The sequence below is a fragment of the Pinus tabuliformis genome, chromosome 8 (assembly GCF_031772625.1).
Source record: "Pinus tabuliformis cultivar Carrire ecotype Pingquan chromosome 8, CPIR1, whole genome shotgun sequence".
In the NCBI taxonomy this organism is placed as follows: Eukaryota; Viridiplantae; Streptophyta; class Pinopsida; order Pinales; family Pinaceae; genus Pinus; species Pinus tabuliformis.
Genome location: NC_142294.1, coordinates 1,276,957,996 through 1,276,980,761, shown reverse-complemented (window position 1 = coordinate 1,276,980,761; position 22,766 = coordinate 1,276,957,996). Strand labels below are relative to the sequence as shown.

The 22,766-nt window shown below is 33.7% G+C and overlaps 1 protein-coding gene and 1 pseudogene across 2 annotated transcripts; one reads left to right on the top strand and one right to left on the bottom strand.

Moving 5' to 3' along the window:
• Positions 1-316: 316 nt before the first annotated feature.
• LOC149240058 (uncharacterized) lies at positions 317-1,594 on the top strand. Its single transcript, XM_089373623.1, has 2 exons — positions 317-487; positions 780-1,594. Exons 1-2 carry the CDS (start codon positions 473-475, stop codon positions 1,296-1,298), a joined length of 534 nt encoding a protein of 177 aa, XP_089229749.1. The 5' UTR covers positions 317-472; the 3' UTR covers positions 1,299-1,594.
• A 10,122-nt stretch (positions 1,595-11,716) lies between these two features.
• On the bottom strand, positions 11,717-22,022 carry LOC149240057 (beta-galactosidase 5-like; annotated as a pseudogene). Its single transcript, XR_016245969.1, has 9 exons — positions 21,976-22,022; positions 20,003-20,080; positions 19,839-19,905; positions 13,701-13,793; positions 13,372-13,515; positions 12,917-12,996; positions 12,522-12,679; positions 12,084-12,202; positions 11,717-11,959 (listed from the first exon to the last, which is right to left on the bottom strand). The product of XR_016245969.1 is annotated as a beta-galactosidase 5-like (transcript).
• Between the last annotated feature and the right edge of the window lie 744 nt (positions 22,023-22,766).

Below are 22,766 nucleotides of genomic sequence, written 5' to 3'. Positions count from 1 at the left end.
ATAAGCTTTCCATTCTAAATTAATTATTATTTTCTATCCCATAGTTTTAAAATCCAGAGTTCTTTTTCCATCCAATAAGCAGGCTGCTCTGGCCTAGGATCAAGGTGATTAAGTTGGCAGGCTGCTATAAACCTTGGGAAAATATAGAATCATCTTGTTCACAGGACATATTTCCTTCTGGTATTCCAATATATGATCGCCTAATCATTATACCGCCTACGTCTTTCTTTTTCATGCTGCCGGATACTGGCGGCATCTTAACTTTTGTTATTTTCAACCTTATTATAAATTACATATAGAAGCGCAAGCGCTTCTTGGGTTGTAGTATAAATAGCCCAACCAGTCCACCTGGGACACTTGTATTAGGATTTCCACTGCTAGACAAGCCGAGCAATCGAGCTTCTGATCGATTGGATTTCTGCATAGCTAATTGCTTTATCAGCTTTGTATAAAGATCCTCAATTAGCAGAATATGGCCAGCGTTGAGGTATATCAATCAATCTCTGCATGTTTGTTTATGTTTATGCGGATGGATTTGTCAATTTTTTTTGGGTTTCCCTGGTGAGATATGTTTGGGATTGAATTTGGATATTTAGATTTACAAAAAATTGTTTCGGATCACTTAGAATCACAAGTGCTTGTAAATGGTTTTTTACCCTGATCACTTAGATTCACCAGAGCTTGCAAAATAGTTTTTGCCCATTTGTTTTTGCCGATTGTGCTGCCGCCAGCGAACTATGCTGATCCATTTGTCGTCGGGGCATGGATTTTTTTTGCAGGTTGCAGCGCCCGTTGGATTAGTTGCAAGCGAAGAACAAGTGAAGGCCGCAAATGAAGCTGTGAATCTTACAGAGATCGAACCCACGACCGAAAAGGTTACCAAAGAAGAAGCTCCTGCTGAGGAGGTTCCCGCAACCGAAAAGGCAGTCGATGAAACCCCCGCCATCGTTGAGAAATCTGAAGACGAATTGACTGTCACGCCACCTGTCTCCGAGCCCGAAGCAAAATCGGTCCCCGTGGAATCCGAGGAAGCGGCAAAACCCATGGAAGAAGTTGTCCAAGTACCCGAATTAGAAGCCGAGCCCACTGAAGAAGTTTCTGTAGTTCAAACTCCAAAAGCGGCAGCTGTTGAAGAAAAAGCTGAAGAATCATCTGTCAAGGAAGAAGCTCCTGCTGAAGTTCCAGAAGAAAAAACTGCATCAGTTGAGGAGAGTGCTGTTCAAGAAGCAAAGCCAGCTGAAGCAGCTCCCGCTGCAGAGAAGGCCGAGGGTGAGGGTGAGGGTAAGGGTGAAGAATAAATGAATGGGTAGGGAGAGTAAATGAATAAAATATATGTATGGATCATTTGGGGAGGTGAGTTTTGATCTAGGAAGTTTATATAATAGTATTGTAGTAAACTGTTTATAGACTGTTTAGCCAGTGATTATGTACTGAGTGGATCCGATCAGTTTAGTTCATCCCTTCCATTAATTTCAGGCATCGCAGCTTCGGGAAAATTAAACATGTGGAAAGCTTACCGATCGGATCAGCGATCTCGCCTAAAGCGATATGATATGTGTATTAATATTAATTACATGTAGATTGTGTTTATCAAGCATGCGAGTGCTAATTGCTTTCTATGGTTTTTCATGTTGAATTGTTCAATCCCGGAAGTTTTTGGATTTTACATGTTATAAGCATGAAATGGTGGGAGAGCATAAGTTGAATTTGTAGGATTGATTGATCAGAACTTTGCTGTTATATGCTCTGTTGAGAGTGGCTTGTGTGAAGGTTTTAAGGTCTATCTTCGGAGTATCACACGATGGACTATCTAATAATGGGAAGAAAATAATTAGTTGGCTAGATTTTTTAAGATCTTTTTTCCCGAAGAAATAAACCCTGTCTTTTATTAGTTGGATAGAAGTTTTAAGATTTCTTTTCAGAAGAAATAAACCGTGTCTTTTATATAGAAGTTTTAAGATTTATGCTTCGCAGAAGTGTCACACTATCTCAGGGAAGGACAATGGTGAACCGTATAAAAAATTGGTTAGATGTAGGCTTTAAGTCTGTCCTGGATTTTTACATCATCTAATAATGGAAATTACATAGGAGAAGTGTGAATGGACTATGTAATAATGGGAAGGAAATAATTAGTTGGATAGAAGTTTTAAGATTTTTTTCAGAAAAAATAAACCGTCTTTTATTGAGAAGTTTTAAGATTTATGCTTCTCAGAAGTGTCACACTATGTCAGGGAAGGACATTGGTTAAATGTAGACTTTAAGTCTGTCCTGGATTTTTACACCATTTAATAATAGAAATTAGATAGGAGAAGTGTGAATGTTATCCTGTTATGTAATAATGAGAAGGGAAAGGTTAATAATTTCAAATTAAGAATAATGAATTTTATTATATGTAATGGAACTGGGTTAATAGAAAATGATATAATTTCTAATTTTAGTTTAGAGGAATTATTTATGGGTTATGATTTTACATAAAAAGATATTTTAAAGTTTAGTGTTTTTATTACAAAATTAAAATTAAATATATTGAAAATTATGACACTTTAATTATTGTTAAGTAAGCCAAATAATATAAACTAATAAAATTGGACATGGAATCTTTTTTATAACATGTTAAAATGATAAATTGTAACAATAACAATACTTTTTTGTGAGACTATGTTAAAAATTAATAAGACTAAATTAAAGTTGAGGGAAAACACTATATCACAAAAACAACCATCATAGTTATATTAATGAAACAATTTTAGCATTTTCTTATTCAAATAATTAAAATACCTACTATTTAAAAAATGAAATATTAATCCATTTTTCAAGGAAATGGGTATCACTATTAAAACTTCCATGATTCATGACAAAAAAACTCAGCATGAGATTAAAATTTTCAAAGATTTTTTTTTTATAGAAATATTTTACAATTTCTATAACTAATAAGGAATTCCACATAAAATCAAAATTCTCAAATTTTTAGTTTTTTTTTTTTTTTTTAATAATAAGAAAAAAAGACAAATGCAATGTTTCTAATATTAAATAAGAACATTTTTACAATGTGAGCTTATATATATTGTATTTAATATGAAAATATATATTTATAATTGATTTAAATTAAGGCAATAATATTGTACTTGTTAATGTTATTATCATATTGGAAAAATATTATAAAATTATTAACAAATTCTATGATTAAATGTCGCTAAAATATATATATATATATATATATATATATATATATATATATATTTCAAAAAAATTATTATAAAATTATTAACCAATTTTATGATTAAATATCACTAAAACATAAATTTGTTTTTGAAATAAAAAATGAAATTACTCAATAACATGTTATTTCAAATCATTCTATCAATTTATACGTATTAAAAATTATTTTACAAAAAAACACAACTCACTTACAAGGTGGAAAAAATTAACTCCCCAATTCTCATAATTAAAAGAACTCTGTGTCTTTTTATTTCTTCATTAACCATGTATTACATGTGTCTTTCTATCTCTTCATTAACCATATATTACATTTCAATGAACCTTTTATAAAATAGGCCAATTCAAAGATATTTTTATCAATAGAATTAATGCTTTTCACCTTAAACTTGATTTTTTTAACATGGTTAATGATATTTTGCATAGAAATTTCTATTTCATAATCTATTGTACATATTGGAATAGTGAATATAACATGCCAATATTTCATCATATGAAGATAGGTTTCGTATTATTGTTTTGTGTTGTAAAAGACATTTCTTGCTTCATTCATGGAGAAACTCTCATAATCAAGATTTAGTGAATCAATAAAAAGGCACAAATATTTTTAAGCTTTAATATTTTAATGTCATTTGATATACTATACGGAAATGTTGAAAAAATTTAGTGAATCAATAAAAAGGCACAAATATTTTTAAGCTTTAATATTTTAATGTCATTTGATATACTATACGGAAATGTTGAAAAAGTTTAAGAGAAAATGTTTAGAGTTTTTGTCATGTCACTTTTTTGGATAACAACAAAGGATAAATAGTTTTCTTACATTAAAATGATGAAGATATGGAAATATTGAACATTAAAATATTGTATAAGACACTCAATATAACTTTCTCTCAATTGTTTACAACTCCCTTATAGGTCTTCAATATGATTTTTCATAATTTGTTTCCTTACATCATTATAATAAATCTTCATAACTAAGATATAAATGCCTTGTATTTAATGTTTATATGTAATTATCCTTTAATCTTTCATTTCAATAATCCATATTGATAATAGTTTAGAAATTTAGAAATATAGTTGTATGTTTTTACAAATGTTTCTTTTCAAAATATAATCGATGTTATAAGTATTGGGGGTTTTTGCAGTGCATTATATTAGATATTATTTTGGGATTCAACTGTGTTAACTAAGTCATTCATCTATGACCATTTCCGTGAGAGGTAGTCATAACTGACTAATTGCTCATGATTTTTGAATAGTCCACTTAGCACTCATTGCATCGGGGGTGATGCTCACAGGGGTGAAGAAGTGGGATTGAAACTAGTGAAATGAATCACATAGCGTCAATCATCACTTCTAGGGCTTGCACCCAGTAACCAAGACTTCTCGGGAGGTCACCCATCCCAGATTGCCTCTGGCTCAAGTGCGCTTAACTATGGACTTTTCCACACAATCAAGCCCACTTAGCTTGCTACCCCATTTGCCAAACCTTAGCAAGTATTGTGCCTCATGAACCATTCAAGTAGAGTTCCCTTCACTCTTTTGAATTAAGTATTGGGGGTTTTCGCATTGCATTATATTAGATAGATGAATGACTTACTTAACGCAATTGAATCCCAAAATGATATCTAATTTAATTGATGTATTTATAAATAATTTAACATCCAATTCAATAGTTATAATGTCTACATAATATTTCTAAAAATTCTCGTTTATTTTAAGAAATAAATCAACAAATATTATATAAAAAAAAAAAAAATAAAGAAACAAATTTGTGTCTTATTATATCTTGGTAAAGTTAAAATGTTCGACTTAAATTTCATAAATCTTATAATAATTTTTATATTAAATAATTATTTCACAAAATATATGTATAGAACATCAAGAAAATTAGTTTGCATGACTTTAAGTAAATCACTAAATTTATTTCTTTTCTTTCTCGATTTTTGAACCTTCAAATACAAATTAATTTTATGGTGAAGAAAATGTTCATACAGCATTGAAACCTCAACTATAAAAATAGAAATCTTTATGTTTGAAGAAAATTTTCATATGGAAATCCTCCGACATTTATTAAATGACATTATCATATATTTTCGTTCATTTTTTAATCCATTATATCATTAAATTTGATAAACAATGAGATAAATGACATTATCATATATTTTCGTTCATTTTTTAATCCATTATATCATTAAATTTGATAAACAATGAGATAATTGCATACTACTCCTTGAATGTAAATATATCATATAAATAATAATAGTTTTTTAAGGATTTATCAATTCTTTCATTTATTACATTGAAATTCAAAACATATTTTTTTATCTAAATTAGTTCAATTTGATTTGAAATATATAAAATCATTTGCAATGTTATAATTTGTGTACAAAAATATATTTACAGATTTGATACATATGTTGTTTTTGCAATCATAAAAATATTGGATAATTTTTTATATTTTGATAAAAATCAATTCTTTTTGGTTAAAAATAATGTTATTTTGATGATAGTGAATACTCTTTCTTTATTAATACTTTATATTTATGAATGATATGAAATTGATTTCATCTATCTTTAATGCTTTAACCTATTTTGCATTAAACCTATTTTATTAATCATTATTTTATATGTTATATTTACAAAAATGTAATACAACTATTTTAAAAACCTTTCTCACAATAATTAGATTTCCTAACTATTTTAGTAATTAAATTTCATTACTATTTTATTGTCATTATAAAAGGAAAAAAAAATACACTTTTATTCTAATGTACCCTGATCATGATTATAATATATAAATGAGTATTTATTTACAATAATCTATAAACATGACTGTATATATATCAATATTTATTTCTGAAAACTAATTTTTGTTTCCTGCCATTACAAAAATCTATAAACATAATCACCAGTACCTATTAAAATTTATCAGTGCTTGAGTGCCAGTTTCTATTATAAACTTTACCTTAATTGGAGAAGCTTGAAAAATTTTACGAAATATCTTTGACCGCCTCATCGTCATACCTCCCACGTCATTCTCTTTCACGCTGACGCATACCAGCGGGGTATTCTAACTTTTATTATTGTCAACGTCTTTCACAAATCACGGAGAGAGAAGCGCAAACGCGTCTTGGTGTTTAGTATAAATAGTTCACACGGGAGACTTGTAATTTAGGATTTCCACTGCTAAACAAGCCGAGCGATCAAGCTGCTGATCTGATCCATTGGATTTCTGCACAGCTAATTGCTTTATCAGCTTTATATATAGATCCTTAATTACCAAAATATGAACGGTGTCGAGGTATATCAATCAGGGGACTAAAAGCATTTAGAAGCATCTTGGGGACTAAAATATGTTCAAATTATTCGCGAAAATTTCTAGATGGTATGCTTTTCTTTGAGTAAGAAGGAAGTGTCAATTTCATTAGCAAATAGCAGCCAGTAATCACTAGATTAATTGGAAAAGAATGCGTTAATAGTTCCAGATCAGAAACATTTTACCGAAGCTAAAATACTAAAATATGTTCAAACTACAGGTAAAAATTTCTACCCAACATGATTTTCCTTGAATAAAAACGAAAAATCAATAAAAACGAAAAATCAATCTGCATTCGCAAAGAGCCGCATGTAATCACTAGATTGATTTGAAAGGAACAAAGGTGAATATCGTAGATAAGCTGCGAATGTTAACCAGATCGAACCCACGACCCAACAACCACTGTCGAAGACGCTCCTGCTGACAAGATTCCCCAGATCGAACCCACGACCCAACAACCACTGTCGAAGACGCTCCTGCTGACAAGATTCCCCAGATCCAACCCACGACCCAACAACCACTGTCGAAGACGCTCCTGCTGACAAGATTCCCCAGATCGAACCCACGACCCAACAACCACTGTCGAAGACGCTCCTGCTGACAAGATTCCCCCAGCCGAAATCACAGTCGATGAAAGTCCCGGCATCATTGCGAAATCTGTAGACAAATAGAGTGTAAGGACGCCTGTCTTCGAGCCCGAAGCAGAGTCGGTTCGGTGGAATCCGAGGAAGCGGAAAACCCAAGGAAGATGCTGCCGAAGTACCCGAAAAGTCCGTGCCCTGTAAAAGAAGAGTTATAGCTCAAACTCCGGCCAAAGCGACCTTTGTTCAAAAAAACAGCTGTAAAATCATTGGGTAGGGAAGAAGGCACTTTCTGAAATTCTAGAAGAAAATACTGCATCAGTTGAAGAGAGTTCTGTTCAAAAAGCATAGCTGACTGAAGCAGCCAAAGCGGAAGAGAAGGCCGAGGGTGATGGAAGGCGGAGGCGGGTGAATAAAATATGTATAGATCGTTTAAATCGATCCTTACTCACATTTACACTATCAATCATGAAAAAGGATAATGGAAAATGCTATCACATTATAATGAAACAGCATAATCACGAGCAGTAGAATTTGTTGAAATTGTATAATAGATTTTAAGATCTACCCAAGTTTTTACGCATGTAATGATGATGGGAGGAATGATACTAGTAGGTAATTCTATTTTACATTATGCGTAATCATGTGATGGGAAGGATGATAGAGTGATATTAGGTAAATTTTGTTGGACTTATTAGCCTTATTGATTTTATCAATTAGCGTATTATTCTCCATCGTATTATATAATGGAGGTTTGAAATTATTATTGGATATTGAAAGGTAGAGGTTTTATTTAACATGCGTTTTGATCGGTTCGTAGAGATTCCTTTCAACTGATGGGAAGGACGATAGAGTGATACTAGGTAAATTTTGTTGGACTTATCAGCTTTTATTGATTTTATCAAGTAGCGTACTATTCTCCATCATATTATGTAATTGAGCTTTGAAATTATTATTGGTTATTGAAAGGTAGAGGTTTTATCTAACATGGGTTTTGATTGGTTTGTAGAGATTCGTTTAGACCATGTAGAATTTAGTTTTAGTTTGTTGATGTATTGAAGATGGTTTATATAGAAATAATTTTACAAATTTTTACATGTATATTATTTTTTTTAATAAACCAAAATATTAAAATTTTGAACTTAGGAAATTATTTCTATTTTTTCATTTTATTATAAGAAAGAACGTGTGGTTAATCTAAAATATATAAATAAAAAAGTAAAAGTGAAACAAAAATTGTCAAATCTGATATTAGTAGGAACATTAATAAATTTTTCCAATTTCATTAGGGTGGTTTTGGTCAATAATCACATCGAAATTTATTTGTCGACGCTTTTCGAATCAACAAGTGTGGTTCATCGTCAGGAGGAGATGAAGAATTAGATCATGGCAACAAGTTAAATAGAGAGATCGATCATTCAACGGCTATAAAAACAACTATTTTTTACCAAGGAAGCAACTACAAAAGACTGGGCAACAACTACATTTGACTAGACCAAGAGACAGAGAAAAGAATATAATTAATTAATTAATTAATTAATTAAATAATTAGTTTGTTAAATCAATTCATTATTATTTTTATTTGTAATAAATAAATCTTTTTATAATTAACTAAATTGTTTTAATGAACTTAAACTCAGAACCTAAAACCTAAATATTTTAATATCTTCTTTAATACTTTAAAACTACTCAAAGATTTGTATTATTATAGAATTATTATAAAACTAATAACTAGTTCGTTAATTAGTTAACATGATTCTAAGTTCGTTTATTTATTTATTTTCACAAGTAATAAAATAAGGGTAAATTTTATAAAAATTTATGGGATAAATTGTTTATAAATAATTAGTTAATTTAACTATTAAATTTATTTATTTTCATTAAAAGAATCATGGAATAAATAGGGAATAATCCTAAATGTTTATTAATTAATCCACTAATTAATTAATAAATTTATATTTAAATTTTATATATATTACACATAATAAAAACTAGATAAAGTGTAAAACTATTTTAAAATTAAAAACTAGGAAATTAAACCTACTAAATGAAAAGAGAGAAACTTTATTAACTTTCAATTTTTCCAATTTTCCTCCCAAACGGAAGCCCAATGTTTTTCAGGATGTTTTTATAATCAGGCCACATCTTAGAACTTCTATGATTATAATTTTTTATTTTTTTAAATAATTAGTGTAACCTAATGCTTTCAGAAATCCAAAATGAGCCTTCTAGCTTTGACCAGTTTCATACATTGAAATATCATTGTCTGTTAACCAGTCATTTGCATCAAATGGTTCTTTACCTGTGAAGGCTATGACTATCAGTTAGGCATATACTTCTTTGTCAAATAATATAAATACTTTCTGTTGATTTATTCTTTTAAGTAATTTGATTGTTTACATGTCAATCTCCATGTTAAGTTAATGAAAGCGAAATTAATTAAAAAAAATCAATTATATGTTACAATAACCCAATAATAATATCTTAAAGAACTCAGAGTGTTGCATACGATTCCAACCGTCGAAGAACTCCACGAAATGCATTTGCAAGATATGATTGAAACATGTATAAAATACAATAGAGATTTCCATGAATAATCTAGATTAGATTTTAAATGTGTTGATGTTAAACAATACCTTCCAATCTTCTGTAACTTTGTTTCTGATAACCCGTTCATTTTCATAAGCAGTCATAGAAGCCATGATGCAAAGATCTGCATATTCATAAGCAGTCATAGAAGCCATGATGCAAAGATCTGTATATAACTTGTTCCGAGCTTCAATTATTGAGTCAATACACGCATCGCTTATTAAATGATTTCTCATGAAGCCACACTCATGTGTTGCCCCATCATACAAGTTTCCACAATGCTCCAAAATATAAATAACACCTCCTATATTAAATATTAATGAGATGATTTAAAAAAAAAAACTAGGACATCCTAGTTACACAGTAATTTAAAATTAGAATCATTTCAAAAAAAGTTGAATAAGAAAAAATAACAATTAGATTTATTTTAAGGAGAAAGATATATATTAAGGGCCAAAAATTAATGAAACAAATAAAATTTAAATGTTGTTTTTTTTTTATTTTTTTTAATGTAAAAAGTAAAATGTAATTGACAACCAAAGTTATTTATAGCAAAACTTAGCAAGCAATGAACTGAAATAGAAAAAGCAAGTAAAAATAAATGTAATTAGAAATATCTTTAAAATTAGAAAATTTAAATTGAGAAAGCAATGAACTGAAATAGAAGAAGCAAGCAAAAATACTTATGACTAATAAAAAAACCAAAATAAATCATTTGTTTTTTTCTACTTGAAATTTCTAATCTTGTGAATAGTTTTCTGCATAAAAAATGACCGAGAGCTATCCACATGGCATTATGTTGTGCAATGTCATAACACTAGGCCAATAATTTTTTTTTTAATATAATTTTATATCTTATAATTCAATTTAAAAACATATAAAAATACCCATCAACCAATTAAAAAAATCATTTTAAAAAATTAAAATTTAATTTTTAATTTTCAATAATATTCAATTTAATATATAATTTTTTTAAACTTTAATAAAAGTTATAGAGTGTGTTTAAAAATTTCAAAAGTAGATTTTGACAAAATAAAATTCAATATATCCCACTTTCAACCGACATAATAAAACACGTATACTATATAAAAGCAATGATCATATTATTTAGAAAATTGCCTTTGTATTTTTCCTATTCAAACAATCAGATTAACTACTGAAACACTTGTACATTTACGAAGGAAATGAAAACCACTCTTGTAAGTTCCACAACTCATGATAAAAGATTCCACATGAAACTAAAAATTTTCAATGATGTACATTTTTCGAAAGGAATATTCAAAATTACAAAAGGCTATGGTGAAGATCAATGCATTATTTCCACGGACTAAAAAAACTTTTTAGAGTGTTATCTCCGAGATATAATATGACCAGATATAGTTTATTCAACATTTGACTTATAGTGCAACGAGACGATGTTAACAAAAAAATTAACAATTACAAAAAGCTATGAAAAATCAATGCATCATTTCTATATGAAAACAAGGAGGGCTGCTGCGCAGCAAGTCCCTGCCTTGAGTGAGTGCAAAACATATAAGAAAGACATAACAATCGCTTCATGATGTTGCCTCTTGCCGCTGGAAAGACATAACAATTGCTCGGACCGGACCCATAGTAGGATTGGGTTAGACTAGCGATGTGTAATTCAACAGTAATAGATGCTGAGACTGAAACATAAATCTATGTCTATTGGAAACTGAAACAGAAATCTATGTATATAGGATGGGGAAATAAATGCTGAATTAGAAAACAGAACAATTTCCAGAGATGTGACATGCTACAATATACATGCAAGCCAGGCATCAGAAAAAATATAACAGAAACAGAATGATTATTTTCTGTTTTATTATCAACTGCTATCTGAGAAATCAGATACGCATTCTTTTGTCTACTATCAGCTAGACCAGTGGGGAACTTAATTAATTGTTTGGTGCACATAATCAGTTATTATTACCTTGAAACAGCTTGCAACATCCGGATACTCCAGGTTTGTGCATCAACTTTAACAAGTTGCATGAGACGTAATGCTTTAAGATAGAAAAAAAAAGATAGAATCACAACTCTAATAACTCAAGCTTATCACCTTTGCAGTATTGAAAACCACATTTCTGCAATCAGGGAGAATGCTAACAGACCACGGAGCTATTTTATAGTGCTGACCATTAAAGATGACTCTCCCAACATTATTTGAATCAAAATTTACAAGAAATGTAGCGGCACAATTTCCAGCTCCTGCATAATATGCATAAGCCTGAATAGACAACACGTAAGTCAGTTCTGTCTTGCATAGCATCCTTTAAGAAAGTAGGAGAAACTTCTCTATGTCTACACCGAAAATATATATGTATAGTGCAGTCAAAGAAAACAAGTCTTACTTGGTGGAAGTGCCCAAGGGACGTAACAACAGGATCACCACTAACTAAAGCAGTCTCACAGAGCTTTATGGCTTTGTGTAATTCCTTAAGATGACCCCATTTTGGCTGTCTAATCAGCCCTGCCAAAGACAGAGTCGAAAGCAATAGGTTGTGTTCCAAAGGTCAGAATCCATTTCACAATTCACAAGGCTGGATATTGAAAGGAAAAGGCAAGCATTAGAAATTCGCATTGTAGCAAATGAACAGTAATTCAAGCTTTCTGTTGTTTTTTAATCTTCTGACAATGTTTTTTCTATTGCAGTTGCTTTATATTGAGCCCGAGAACAGAAAAGGCATTACAGCAGAATTCAATTCCCTTGCCAAATAAATAGATAACCTTATAGATTGCCCAAGGATGACATTCAAGTCCTGAAAAAACTTCTCTCAACTCTGCACTACCATATTCATCTATGGGTGCATCATAGTCATAGGAGGTTGCAATGAAAGGCCCACCTGCTGTAATAGTTTACAAAAGATCCACGCTTCACTAAAAAGCAACTGCAAAGGCCAGATCTTCCACTGGTCTACGAGGACTTGCACCTCCAAATGCAGTATACCTAGAAAATCAGAGACAATGTTTCGGATACTATAAGTTCAAATTACATTTACAACTGATTATAAACATTGCTGCATATCTGCATTTTTCAATTTGTTGCAATAAAGACTTTACTGCAGAGCCTAGAATCTTCATCATATCAGTTTATTGAAGGACGCATTTCCAAATTAATTTGAATGTGATGTAATGGAAGCTGTTATTCCACCAGCTAAAAGAAAGTTCAAAATAATCTCAGTACTAGCCACTCCAGGCTTCCGTCCACATTGTTGGCTTGTTAGGTACAAAGTTGTCACAATGGAAACCATTGCAAGTTTTTATCTGTTACAAATATTAAACAAGAAATAAGGTAAAACAGTGGAAGCTCAGATATCACTACATGGATTATTACAAGAAAAAGAAAAACAGAGTGCAGGACCCTGAAAACCCCACAATCTATTACATGGCAACTATCCCCGAATACATGTGATCAGGTCTTCTCCGAATAGTTAAAACTTAATAGAACAGAGATTGCAGCACCAAAAATCAGTCAAAGACCTCTTTAGACAGAGTGAATATGCAAAGCTAACTATCGATTTAATTGGTGCAACATTTTCTTATAATTTGACAAGTTCATCCAAAGACAGGAGTCACCAAGTGCCCAGATGAAGATATTATGATATAAACATATAAGTGGGTATTGATAACAGAGCTTACCACAGGGTCTGGTGCATCATCTTGTTTGCACATAACCCAAGGTACACACGTATCCATTCCCACAGCCATCTGAGCAGCCCAATTCATATATTGCACTCCAGCAGACCCATACTCCATTTCTTCAGGTTTATACTCATTTTCTACCTGTATACTCATTTCTACCTGTAAGAACACTTTGTCACTAGTCATTATATTAGGAAATCAAACCATGAGTATATACAAAGTTCAAACTATCCATGCGGATCACTCTTTTCTGCAAATATAATGAATCAAGCAATTGACTACCAATCAAAATTTAACACATTTTACCATGAGGGATCAAAGTATACCTGGGCCATAATAATTGGTCCACCTTGCGATTCAAATAGCCCTTCACTTTTCATCATGTCGACAACCTTTCTTGTGAAACCTTCCATTGCATTCTGTAAAATACCCAAACGGGTAATCATAAAATGTAACAAGAATGATATGATTTGAAAGCATGTGACTCACTGACACTGACAGTTGAGAGAACATTGCAATGACCATAAGAATTCAAAAGAAAAAAAAGGGTATTCATAGAGGTTGTTGGGTCCCTATAATACTAGTGATTACCCCATTACTATTGTAGTTGTACCCCTTATTAATATTGTTGTGCCCCTATTATCCCCATATTGTTATTACTGTGCCCCATAGAATCCCTCTATTGTTATTTTTGTGGCTTTATATTATTATTGTTAGGTCGGCTAGGTTATATTGTGACTCCTTACAGTCCTATATATAGAAAGGAGGTTTTGTCATTTGAATCATCCAAGAATTGTTCATTTATGTAATGTAAAGGAGGTTGCCCCCTCGAAGAGGCTGAATTCTAAGGCATTGATCTATCTTTTCTATCTTTTTCATGAGCTGGTTTCATAACATTTGGTATCAGAGCTTTGGATTCTAGGGTTTCGCTGCTCCAAACAGGTCATCGTGGAATTTTCGCTATAACTTTTTTTCTGCGACATTTCAGGAGTTGAAAAAAAAACCCATTTGAAAAGAAATCGCGTTGAAACTCGAGTCTGAATTTCAGAGCTGTTCGCACTATATTTGCGGAGATATGATCTGAGGAAGTTGGTCTTTTTGCAGACTCTTGAATTACATTCCAAACAGGTGACCTGGGGAAAAGCATCATAACTTTCTCTCTGGGGATCAAATTGAAATTTCGTAAGAAGGTACAGAAAGAGGACGGACTATAGTTTCTTGTATGCATTTTTCAGATCTAAAGGTCGAAACGGTGACTCGTGGCACGTCGTACAAGTTCGCTCTACTGAACTAGTCTATAATCAAGTCACTGTGGGAGATTTCGCATAACTCTTCTTTAGAGAATCCAATTTGGGTCAGACTTGTGGCATTGGAAAGAGGACACAGAGGGCTACTGCAGGTCAAAAATTCAGATTTAGATGGTTGGAAAGTACAGAGATACATCAAAGGAAATATCGAGCTCCTACAAAGTGAAAAAAGGTGCGTAGATTTTCTTAAATTTTTGCTTAAGCTTGGTTTGAAAATTTATTTTGAAGGAATTCAAAGGGCATAGTAGAGCATTATTATCAGTAACTGATGCCCCGAGGAAAGAAAATGCAAACACTTAGTAAGGAACCTGAAGGCTCTAGCATGACTCATGAAGAAGAGGAAGAAATGCAACATGATATATGAAAATTACAAGACCAAGTGCAACAACTGTCCCTTGCACAAAAAGGAACAGAAACTAAGATGGATGGTTTAAAGAAAGGCGTATAAGCTAAGATGGATTGTTTAAAGAAAGGTGTAGAAGCTAAGATGAATGACGTGGAAGCTAAGATGGATGATTTGAAGATAGATTTGAAGACAGACATGGAAGAATTGAAGATAAATATGAATAAGTTGCTACATGAAAGGGTCACTAATGGTGAAAGGGTAGTAAAGGAAACTCATGATGAGAACAAAATAAATGTTAATTATGATTCCATAGACTCTAATGTTGGATCAAAGACCCACCATATTCCAAAAATCGATATGAGGAAGTTTGATGGCAAAGATCCCGCAACATGGATATTACAGATGGAGCAATTTTTCGATCTCAATAATGTGCAAAACACACAAAAGGTATGTATTGCAACTTTATATTTGGAATCAAATCAGTTTGTATGGTATCAATGGCTTTGCTCTCGTAAACAATTTATCACTTGGGCAATTTTAACGGAAGAATTGATAGCACATTATGAGGATACAAAAAGCAACACTTTTTTTAGCCAATTGATAAGTCTCAAACAAAAGGGTTCAATAATGTAGCACATTGAGGAGTTCCAAAAATTGAACATAAAGGTAAAAGATATTCCAGAAGAACATAGGATTGATGTGTTCATAGGGTCTTTAAAGGATAATATCCAACATGATGTTCGCCTTTGGGAACATGATTCATTAGAGAAGGCATTCAGGTTAGCAAGAAAAATGGAAAGCAAAATTATGGTAACCAGGAAGCATACCGCTCACAACTATAAAGACGGAAGTGTTGTTGCCGTTAGTCTTCCACAACCTATAAGGTTGACACCACAACAATTGGAAGAAAAAAGAGCAAAAGGTCTTTGTTACAGTTGTGATAGCAAATACACTAAAGATGATAAGTGTGCTGAGAAGAAATTATTCTACATAGATTGTGAAGAGGAAAAAGAAAAGGAGAAAGAAAGGTCAAAAGAAGAGGATATACTCCAGGAACAAAGCCTAGATAAAGAAGAAATGAATCCGACCATATCTTGTAATGCATTGGTGGGAATTACCACTCCTCAAACCATCAAGATAGAAGGACAAATCAAGAAGAAAAAGGTAATAGTGTTGATTGATTCAGGAAGTACCCACAATTTTATTCATTGTAAGGTAGCAAGAGAATTGAATTGCTTCTTATATCCAGCACCAGAGTGTCAAGTGATGGTTGCAAATGGAGGAACAATAAATTGCTCGGAAAGTGCCATAATATCAAGCTATCCATGGGAGAATATGTATTGACTAGCCCAATGCTTTCCATTCCAATGGGAGGTGTTGATGTTGTACTAGGAGTCCAATGGCTACAATCCTTGGGTACAATAGCTTTTAATTTTCAAGAACTTTTCATGAAATTTTCTGTGGAAGGAAAGGAAGTTGAATTAAGGGGTATTGCAGGGAAACCGGGAAAGATAATTAGCTCTAACGGTATGACAAAGCTTCTAAAAAAGGAACAAAGAGGTGTAATTGCACAATTATGTTCACTAGATGTATCCACAGTGGAATCATCTATTTCTCCAGATCTCCAAAAAGTCTTGGACAATCATTCCAAGGTATTTGAGACTCCCAAAGGTCTCCCACCTATTCGTGATCATGATCATGCTATTCATCTAATTCCAGGAAGTGTTCCTCCAAACATCAGGCCATACAGATATCCCTATGCCCAAAAGAGTGAAATTGAACTTATGGTTGCAGAAATGTTAGAGGCTGGTATAATTCAACCAAGTCAAAGTTCTTACTTTGCTCCAGTCGTATTGGTGCACAAGAAGAATGGATCATGGCGCATGTGTCCGGATTATAGGGAGCTCAACAAGCTCACTATTAAAGATAAGTTTCCCATTCTTGTCATTGATGAATTACTGGATGAATTGCATGGATCAATTTACTTCACCAAGTTGGATCTTCGTTCAGGATATCATCAAATCAGAATGAAGATTGAAGACATTCCGAAAACAACATTTAGAACTCATGAGGGTCATTATGAATTTTTGGTCATGCCTTTTGGCCTTACCAATGCACCTTCAACATTTCAAGGTTTGATGAATTCAATTTTCAAACCATTCCTTAGAAAATTTGTGTTAGTATTTTTTGATGATATACTAATTTACAGCAAGTCTTGGAAGGATCATGTTGAACATGTTGACAAGGTGCTACAACTATTGGAGGAGAAACAATTATATGCAAAAAGATCCAAATGTTTCTTTGGAGTACAAGAGGTGGAATATCTGGGTCATATTGTATCTCATGAAGGAGTTAAGGTAGACCCTAGCAAAATTAAAGCCATTAAGGAATGAAAAATTCCCACATCCATAAAGCATCTGCGAGGATTTCTCGGGTTGACAGGGTATTATCGCAAGTTTGTTAAGAATTATGGGAGAATAGCAGCACCTCTAACAACATTATTGAAGAAAGATGCATTTTCATGGACTCCAGAAGCAACAAAGGCATTCAAACATCTTAAAGAGGAAATGTGCCAAGCACCGGTCTTAGCTACACCGGACTTCACAAAAACCTTTATTGTGGAATGTGATGCTTCAGGAAATGGAATTGGTGCTGTTTTAATGCAAGATGAAAGACCCATTGCTTTTGAAAGTCGTCCAATCAAGGGAAAGTTTTTACACAAAGCTATTTATGATAAGGAAATGTTGGCAATACTCCATGCACTTAGGAAATGGTGACCCTACCTAATGGGAAGACACTTCAAGGTAAAAATGGATCATGATAGCCTTAAATACTTTTTAGAACAAAGATTATCCTCTGAAGAGCAACAAAGGTGGGTCACAAAGATGTTGGGTTATGACTTTGAAATCATCTACAAAAAAGGGAAGCAAAATGTGGTGGCAGATGCACTCTCAAGAAAGGATGAGGATGTGGAAGCATTGTTGTGCGCCATTTCTATTATCCAACCAGATTGGATAAACGAAGCAAGGGAGGAATGGAAGAATGACGAAGAAGTGTGGGTACTTATTAGAAAGTTACAACAAGATTCCAGTATGTCTGATACATTTAGCTGGCAAAATGATTCGTTATGGTACAAAGATCGCTTATACCTCTGTAAGAATTCCCAACTAAAACAAAATATTCTTATGGAATTGCACACTTCTCCCTTAGGAGGGCACTCAAGATTTTTAAAAACTTACCACAGGGTTAAGAAGGAATTTTTTTGGGATGGCCTTAAATCAGATATTCAAAAGTTTGTGGCAGAATGTTTGGTTTGCCAACAAAATAAAGTTGAAACAATTAAGACACCAGGTCTATTACAACCTTTATCCATTCCAAGCCAACGTTGGGAGAAGGTTTCAATGGATTTTATCACAGGTTTACCCAAGTCTGAGGGAAAGAGTGTCATCATGGTGGTAGTTGACAGACTTACCAAGTATGCACACTTTTGTGCATTATCACATCCATTTAAAGCTAGTACAGTTTTTACTGCATTTATGGAAACAATTCAAAAGCTACATGGAAACCCAAAGATTATTGTAAGTGACAGAGATCCCATTTTCACTGGAAATTTTTGGACAGAATTATTTTCTTGTCTTGGTACTCAGTTAGCTCATAGCTCATCTTATCATCCTCAATCTGATGGGCAAACTGAGATAGTAAACAAATGTTTGGAAGGATATCTTCGTTGCCTTGTATCTGATAAATAGACACAATGGGTCAAATGGTTGCCTCTGGCTGAATGGTGGTATAACACTTCCTTCCATACAGCAGCAAAAATGACCCCATTTATGGCACTTTATGGGTATCAGCCACCATCCATCACATCATATTTAAGAGAAAATTCTAAGGTTCAAGCAGTGGAACATCACATTGAACATCAACAACAAGTCCTCCAACTCTTAAAGGATAACCTCGTGTTGGCACAGAATAGAATGAAACAACAGGAAAATCAACATCGTAGCGAAAGAAGTTTTGATGTAGGTGATTGAGTATTCCTACGGCTACAACCATATAAGCAAATGTCCCTCAAGCAAGCTAAGAAGGATAATAAATTATCACCAAAGTACTATGGTCCATACAAGGTGTTGCAAAAGATTGGTACTATGGCATACAAATTAGAGCTTCCTGCAGCTTCTCGATTGCACCCAGTTTTCCATGTTTCATGTTTAAAGAAGGTTATAGGCGACAAGCTCCCAGTTCAAACAATATTGCCAGAACTTGACGAGGAAGGAAAAATTATATTGGAACCGGAAGCAGTCACAAAAACAAGAACTCGACAGCTACGAAATCGATCAATTTCGGAGTATATTATCAAGTGGAAGAACTTATCCGCTGAAGATTCCACATGGGAGGATGAGAATTCTATACAGAAGCATCCAGAACTTCTCAAGCGTTGATGACAACGCTTTTTTGAAGGAGAGGGGCATGTTGGGTCCCTATAATACTAGTGATTGCCCCATTACTATTGTAGTTGTACCCCTTATTAATATTGTTGTGCCCCTATTATCCCCATATTGTTACTACTGTGCCCCATAGAATCCCTCTATTGTTATTTTTGTGGCTTTATATTATTATTGTTAGGTCGGTTGGGTTATATTGTGACTCCTTACAGTCCTATATATAGAAAGGAGGTTTTGTCATTTGAATCATCCAAGAATTGTTCATTTATGTAATGTAAAGGAGGTTGCCCCCTCAAAGAGGTTGAATTCTAAGGCGTTGATCTATCTTTTCTATCTTTTTCATGAGCTAGTTTCATAATAGAGGTCAACCTTGAAAGGCTCATTATCTGTTCTGAAACTGATGCCAGGAACATATTTCAACGAAACTGGAAAGCCTCTGCGGATATATCAAAAGATTCGTGTCCAATGTTATAAAGACCTGATAGATTTGAGTAGAGAGGACCTTGCAGAAAATCAGTCAAAAGGAAATATACCCGAAATTCCATTCTGCGCAAACATAAGGGCCAATGCGAAGATGAACATAAAGTCCTGCCTCCTCCAAACGAATGAGCCTTCATGAGACCAAAAGCACAACGCTAGTCACCCGAAAGCTCTACGTCTCCAAAGCATTAAACGCGCCATATTCACCATCCAAGCGGGACCAAAATAACACTAACTTATATAGATCTCTACGGTCCTTGTTCCTGCCTATGCCCTTATTACCTTTTCTTTTGATGCTAGTGATGCCTTTGAATTGGGTGCTGCTCCGGGTCAATGAATGAGGTCAACTGGCTTTGGGACTGCTTCATTCTCCTCCTTCGCTTCTGGTGCCTCTACCCCTAACACTGAGGGTGGTGAAACCCCTGCTACTTCTAGGCCAACTGGGTCAAGATCAACTGAGTCCATTGGGTATGAATCGAATCATCAACCACTTGCTAAATAGGTTATGGATATCGATATAATAATAAAGGGTGTTGGACGAAGTGCTAGTGCACGCTATGATTCTTCAACCGCCTCTGTATATGCGTAGACTCGGTCAAATGCTACTGCTTAAAGCCTGTTTTCTAATCATGCCGTGAAATCCTGATCAGTTGGGGCTTGTAATATCCCTCCCCTTAATAAAAATAATAAAAATAATAAATAATACAAAATAAATAATAATAATATAAATAATAAATAATAAACCACTTAATAATAAATAATAAAAATAATACATCATAAATGTTAAAAATGATATTTAAAATACAAGAAAATAAATAAAAATAATAAAGATAAAAAATAGTAATAACCATACTAAAGCTTTAGATAAGAATAAGGAAACTATCAAAAAGAAGGAAATAAAACAAGAAAAGGAAACTATCAAAAAGAAGGAAATAAAACAAGAAAATGAAACTATCAAAAAGAAAGAAATCAAAAGAAAGTTGCATGAGACACATGGAGTGTGTGCATGTGGTTCCTCTTCCAATGTTTGTTCTATTTAATAGATGGCGAGGAAGATGAGAGGCATTCATGCATTCCATCTTTCCGAGATTCTGTCTTTCATTCTCTTGGGAGAATGGTATACTAAGACCTAGGAGTCACTGGCAGCAGTACGTTGATTGAGGGCTCGGGGGTGGCCAGTTGTAGCAAGACGTTGCAGAATTGAGCCTATGGTTGGGTGCAGAGTCATCCCCAAAACCTTGTTGCGGTAAGCCTACTTCGACCATAGGTAAACAGGTAAGCACTATTCATTCAATTTGAACGGTTAATTAATTACATGTTTATCGGGCTAGGTAAGCGCCACTCTCATTTAAATTAATGTTAAATTGATATTTATTTTTTTTTGGACTGTTATAGGGCTTGGATGGGCCATATATCTAAGAACATTGGGCTTGCTCAAAATTGCAAAAACAATGAGGGAAGATGGTAGTGCATACAGAATTCTCAAATTCCAGATCGATTTTCTTGCATCAGCGGTATCTTTTCTTGGGGCAAAAACACTTGAAGGGATTGAAGCATTTTGATTCCCTTCAAACCTTCATCTTGAATCATCACCAGAGCCATTGACAAGTACAATTAAGCACAGACACATCAGAGCCACCAGAAGTCCATTCAAGCCCAATCAAGGCCTTGCATTCCCAAACTTATTTTTCCCCATTTTCTGCTTATTCTACTTTAATAGCGTAGTCGAACCTCAAAAAAAATGGGTATTTTGCTGTAATCAGGACAAAAACAGATAAAATCGTTCAATTTGTAAATGTTGACCTCGATTCTGGGTTTTGCAGAAATATGTATTCCAAAAAGAAAGAAGAGAACAACACTGGACGTGGTAATAAACAGGCTACCAGGTGGTAATAAAAAGAAAAAACTAATAATTAAAAGTTATATAAAAAATTATTAAATAAAATAATATGACAATTAGAATATATAAAAATATAAAAGTCGCTGCAGCTGGACTTCATGCTACCGCATGAATACCAAGTGTCACCTTACATGCGCTCTTAAACTATCATGTAAACCATCTTTCAAATTCATTTAATCGAAATGAAGCATCTGTTTGCTTGACTCATTCTGTCCACCTCTAGCTAGATGAGGACGTTCAAATATTTGTCCATGCTAGTGACTTCAATGCTCTTTTCTTAGGTTTCCTTGCAGAAGTTGTTGAAGGGATTGGAGGCTTGCAAGGTCATGGTCGTGCCTGTGCGTTTGGAATTAGGGGGGTTGTGGCGAACTGGGAGCAGTGCATGGAGTGGCGAAGACACTGCATTATCTGGATCTTTCAGTAGAAGGAGCATCAATGCAGAGGACGATGAAGATGCCCTCAAATGGGTTGCTCTTGAGAAGCTCCCAACTTATGATCGGCTGAGGAAGTCTGTTCTAAGCGAAGTTGCAGAGACCGAGAGTTTCAAATATCACGATGTGGATGTCACCACGCTTTCCAATGACACTCGCAAGAGGTTCATTGAGAGAGTTCTGCAGGTGGCCGAAGTGGAGAATGAGCGGTTCTTTGACGAAGCTCAAACAGAGGATTGACAGGTAAAGCAGAATATCTGTCGTCGAGTTTGAGCTTTTTGCAATGATGAAATTATACTAATGTCATGGAATTGCAATGATGGAGGCAATTTTTCGGTTGCACAGAGTTGGGATCAGAGTTGGGATTGCGATGCAAACAATAGAAGTTCGGTTTGAGCACCTGAACATTGAGGCAGATGCCCGCGTCGGAGGCAGAGCCCTTCCTACTCTTTTGAATTTTCGTATTCGGCTGCCCAAGCAAGTGGG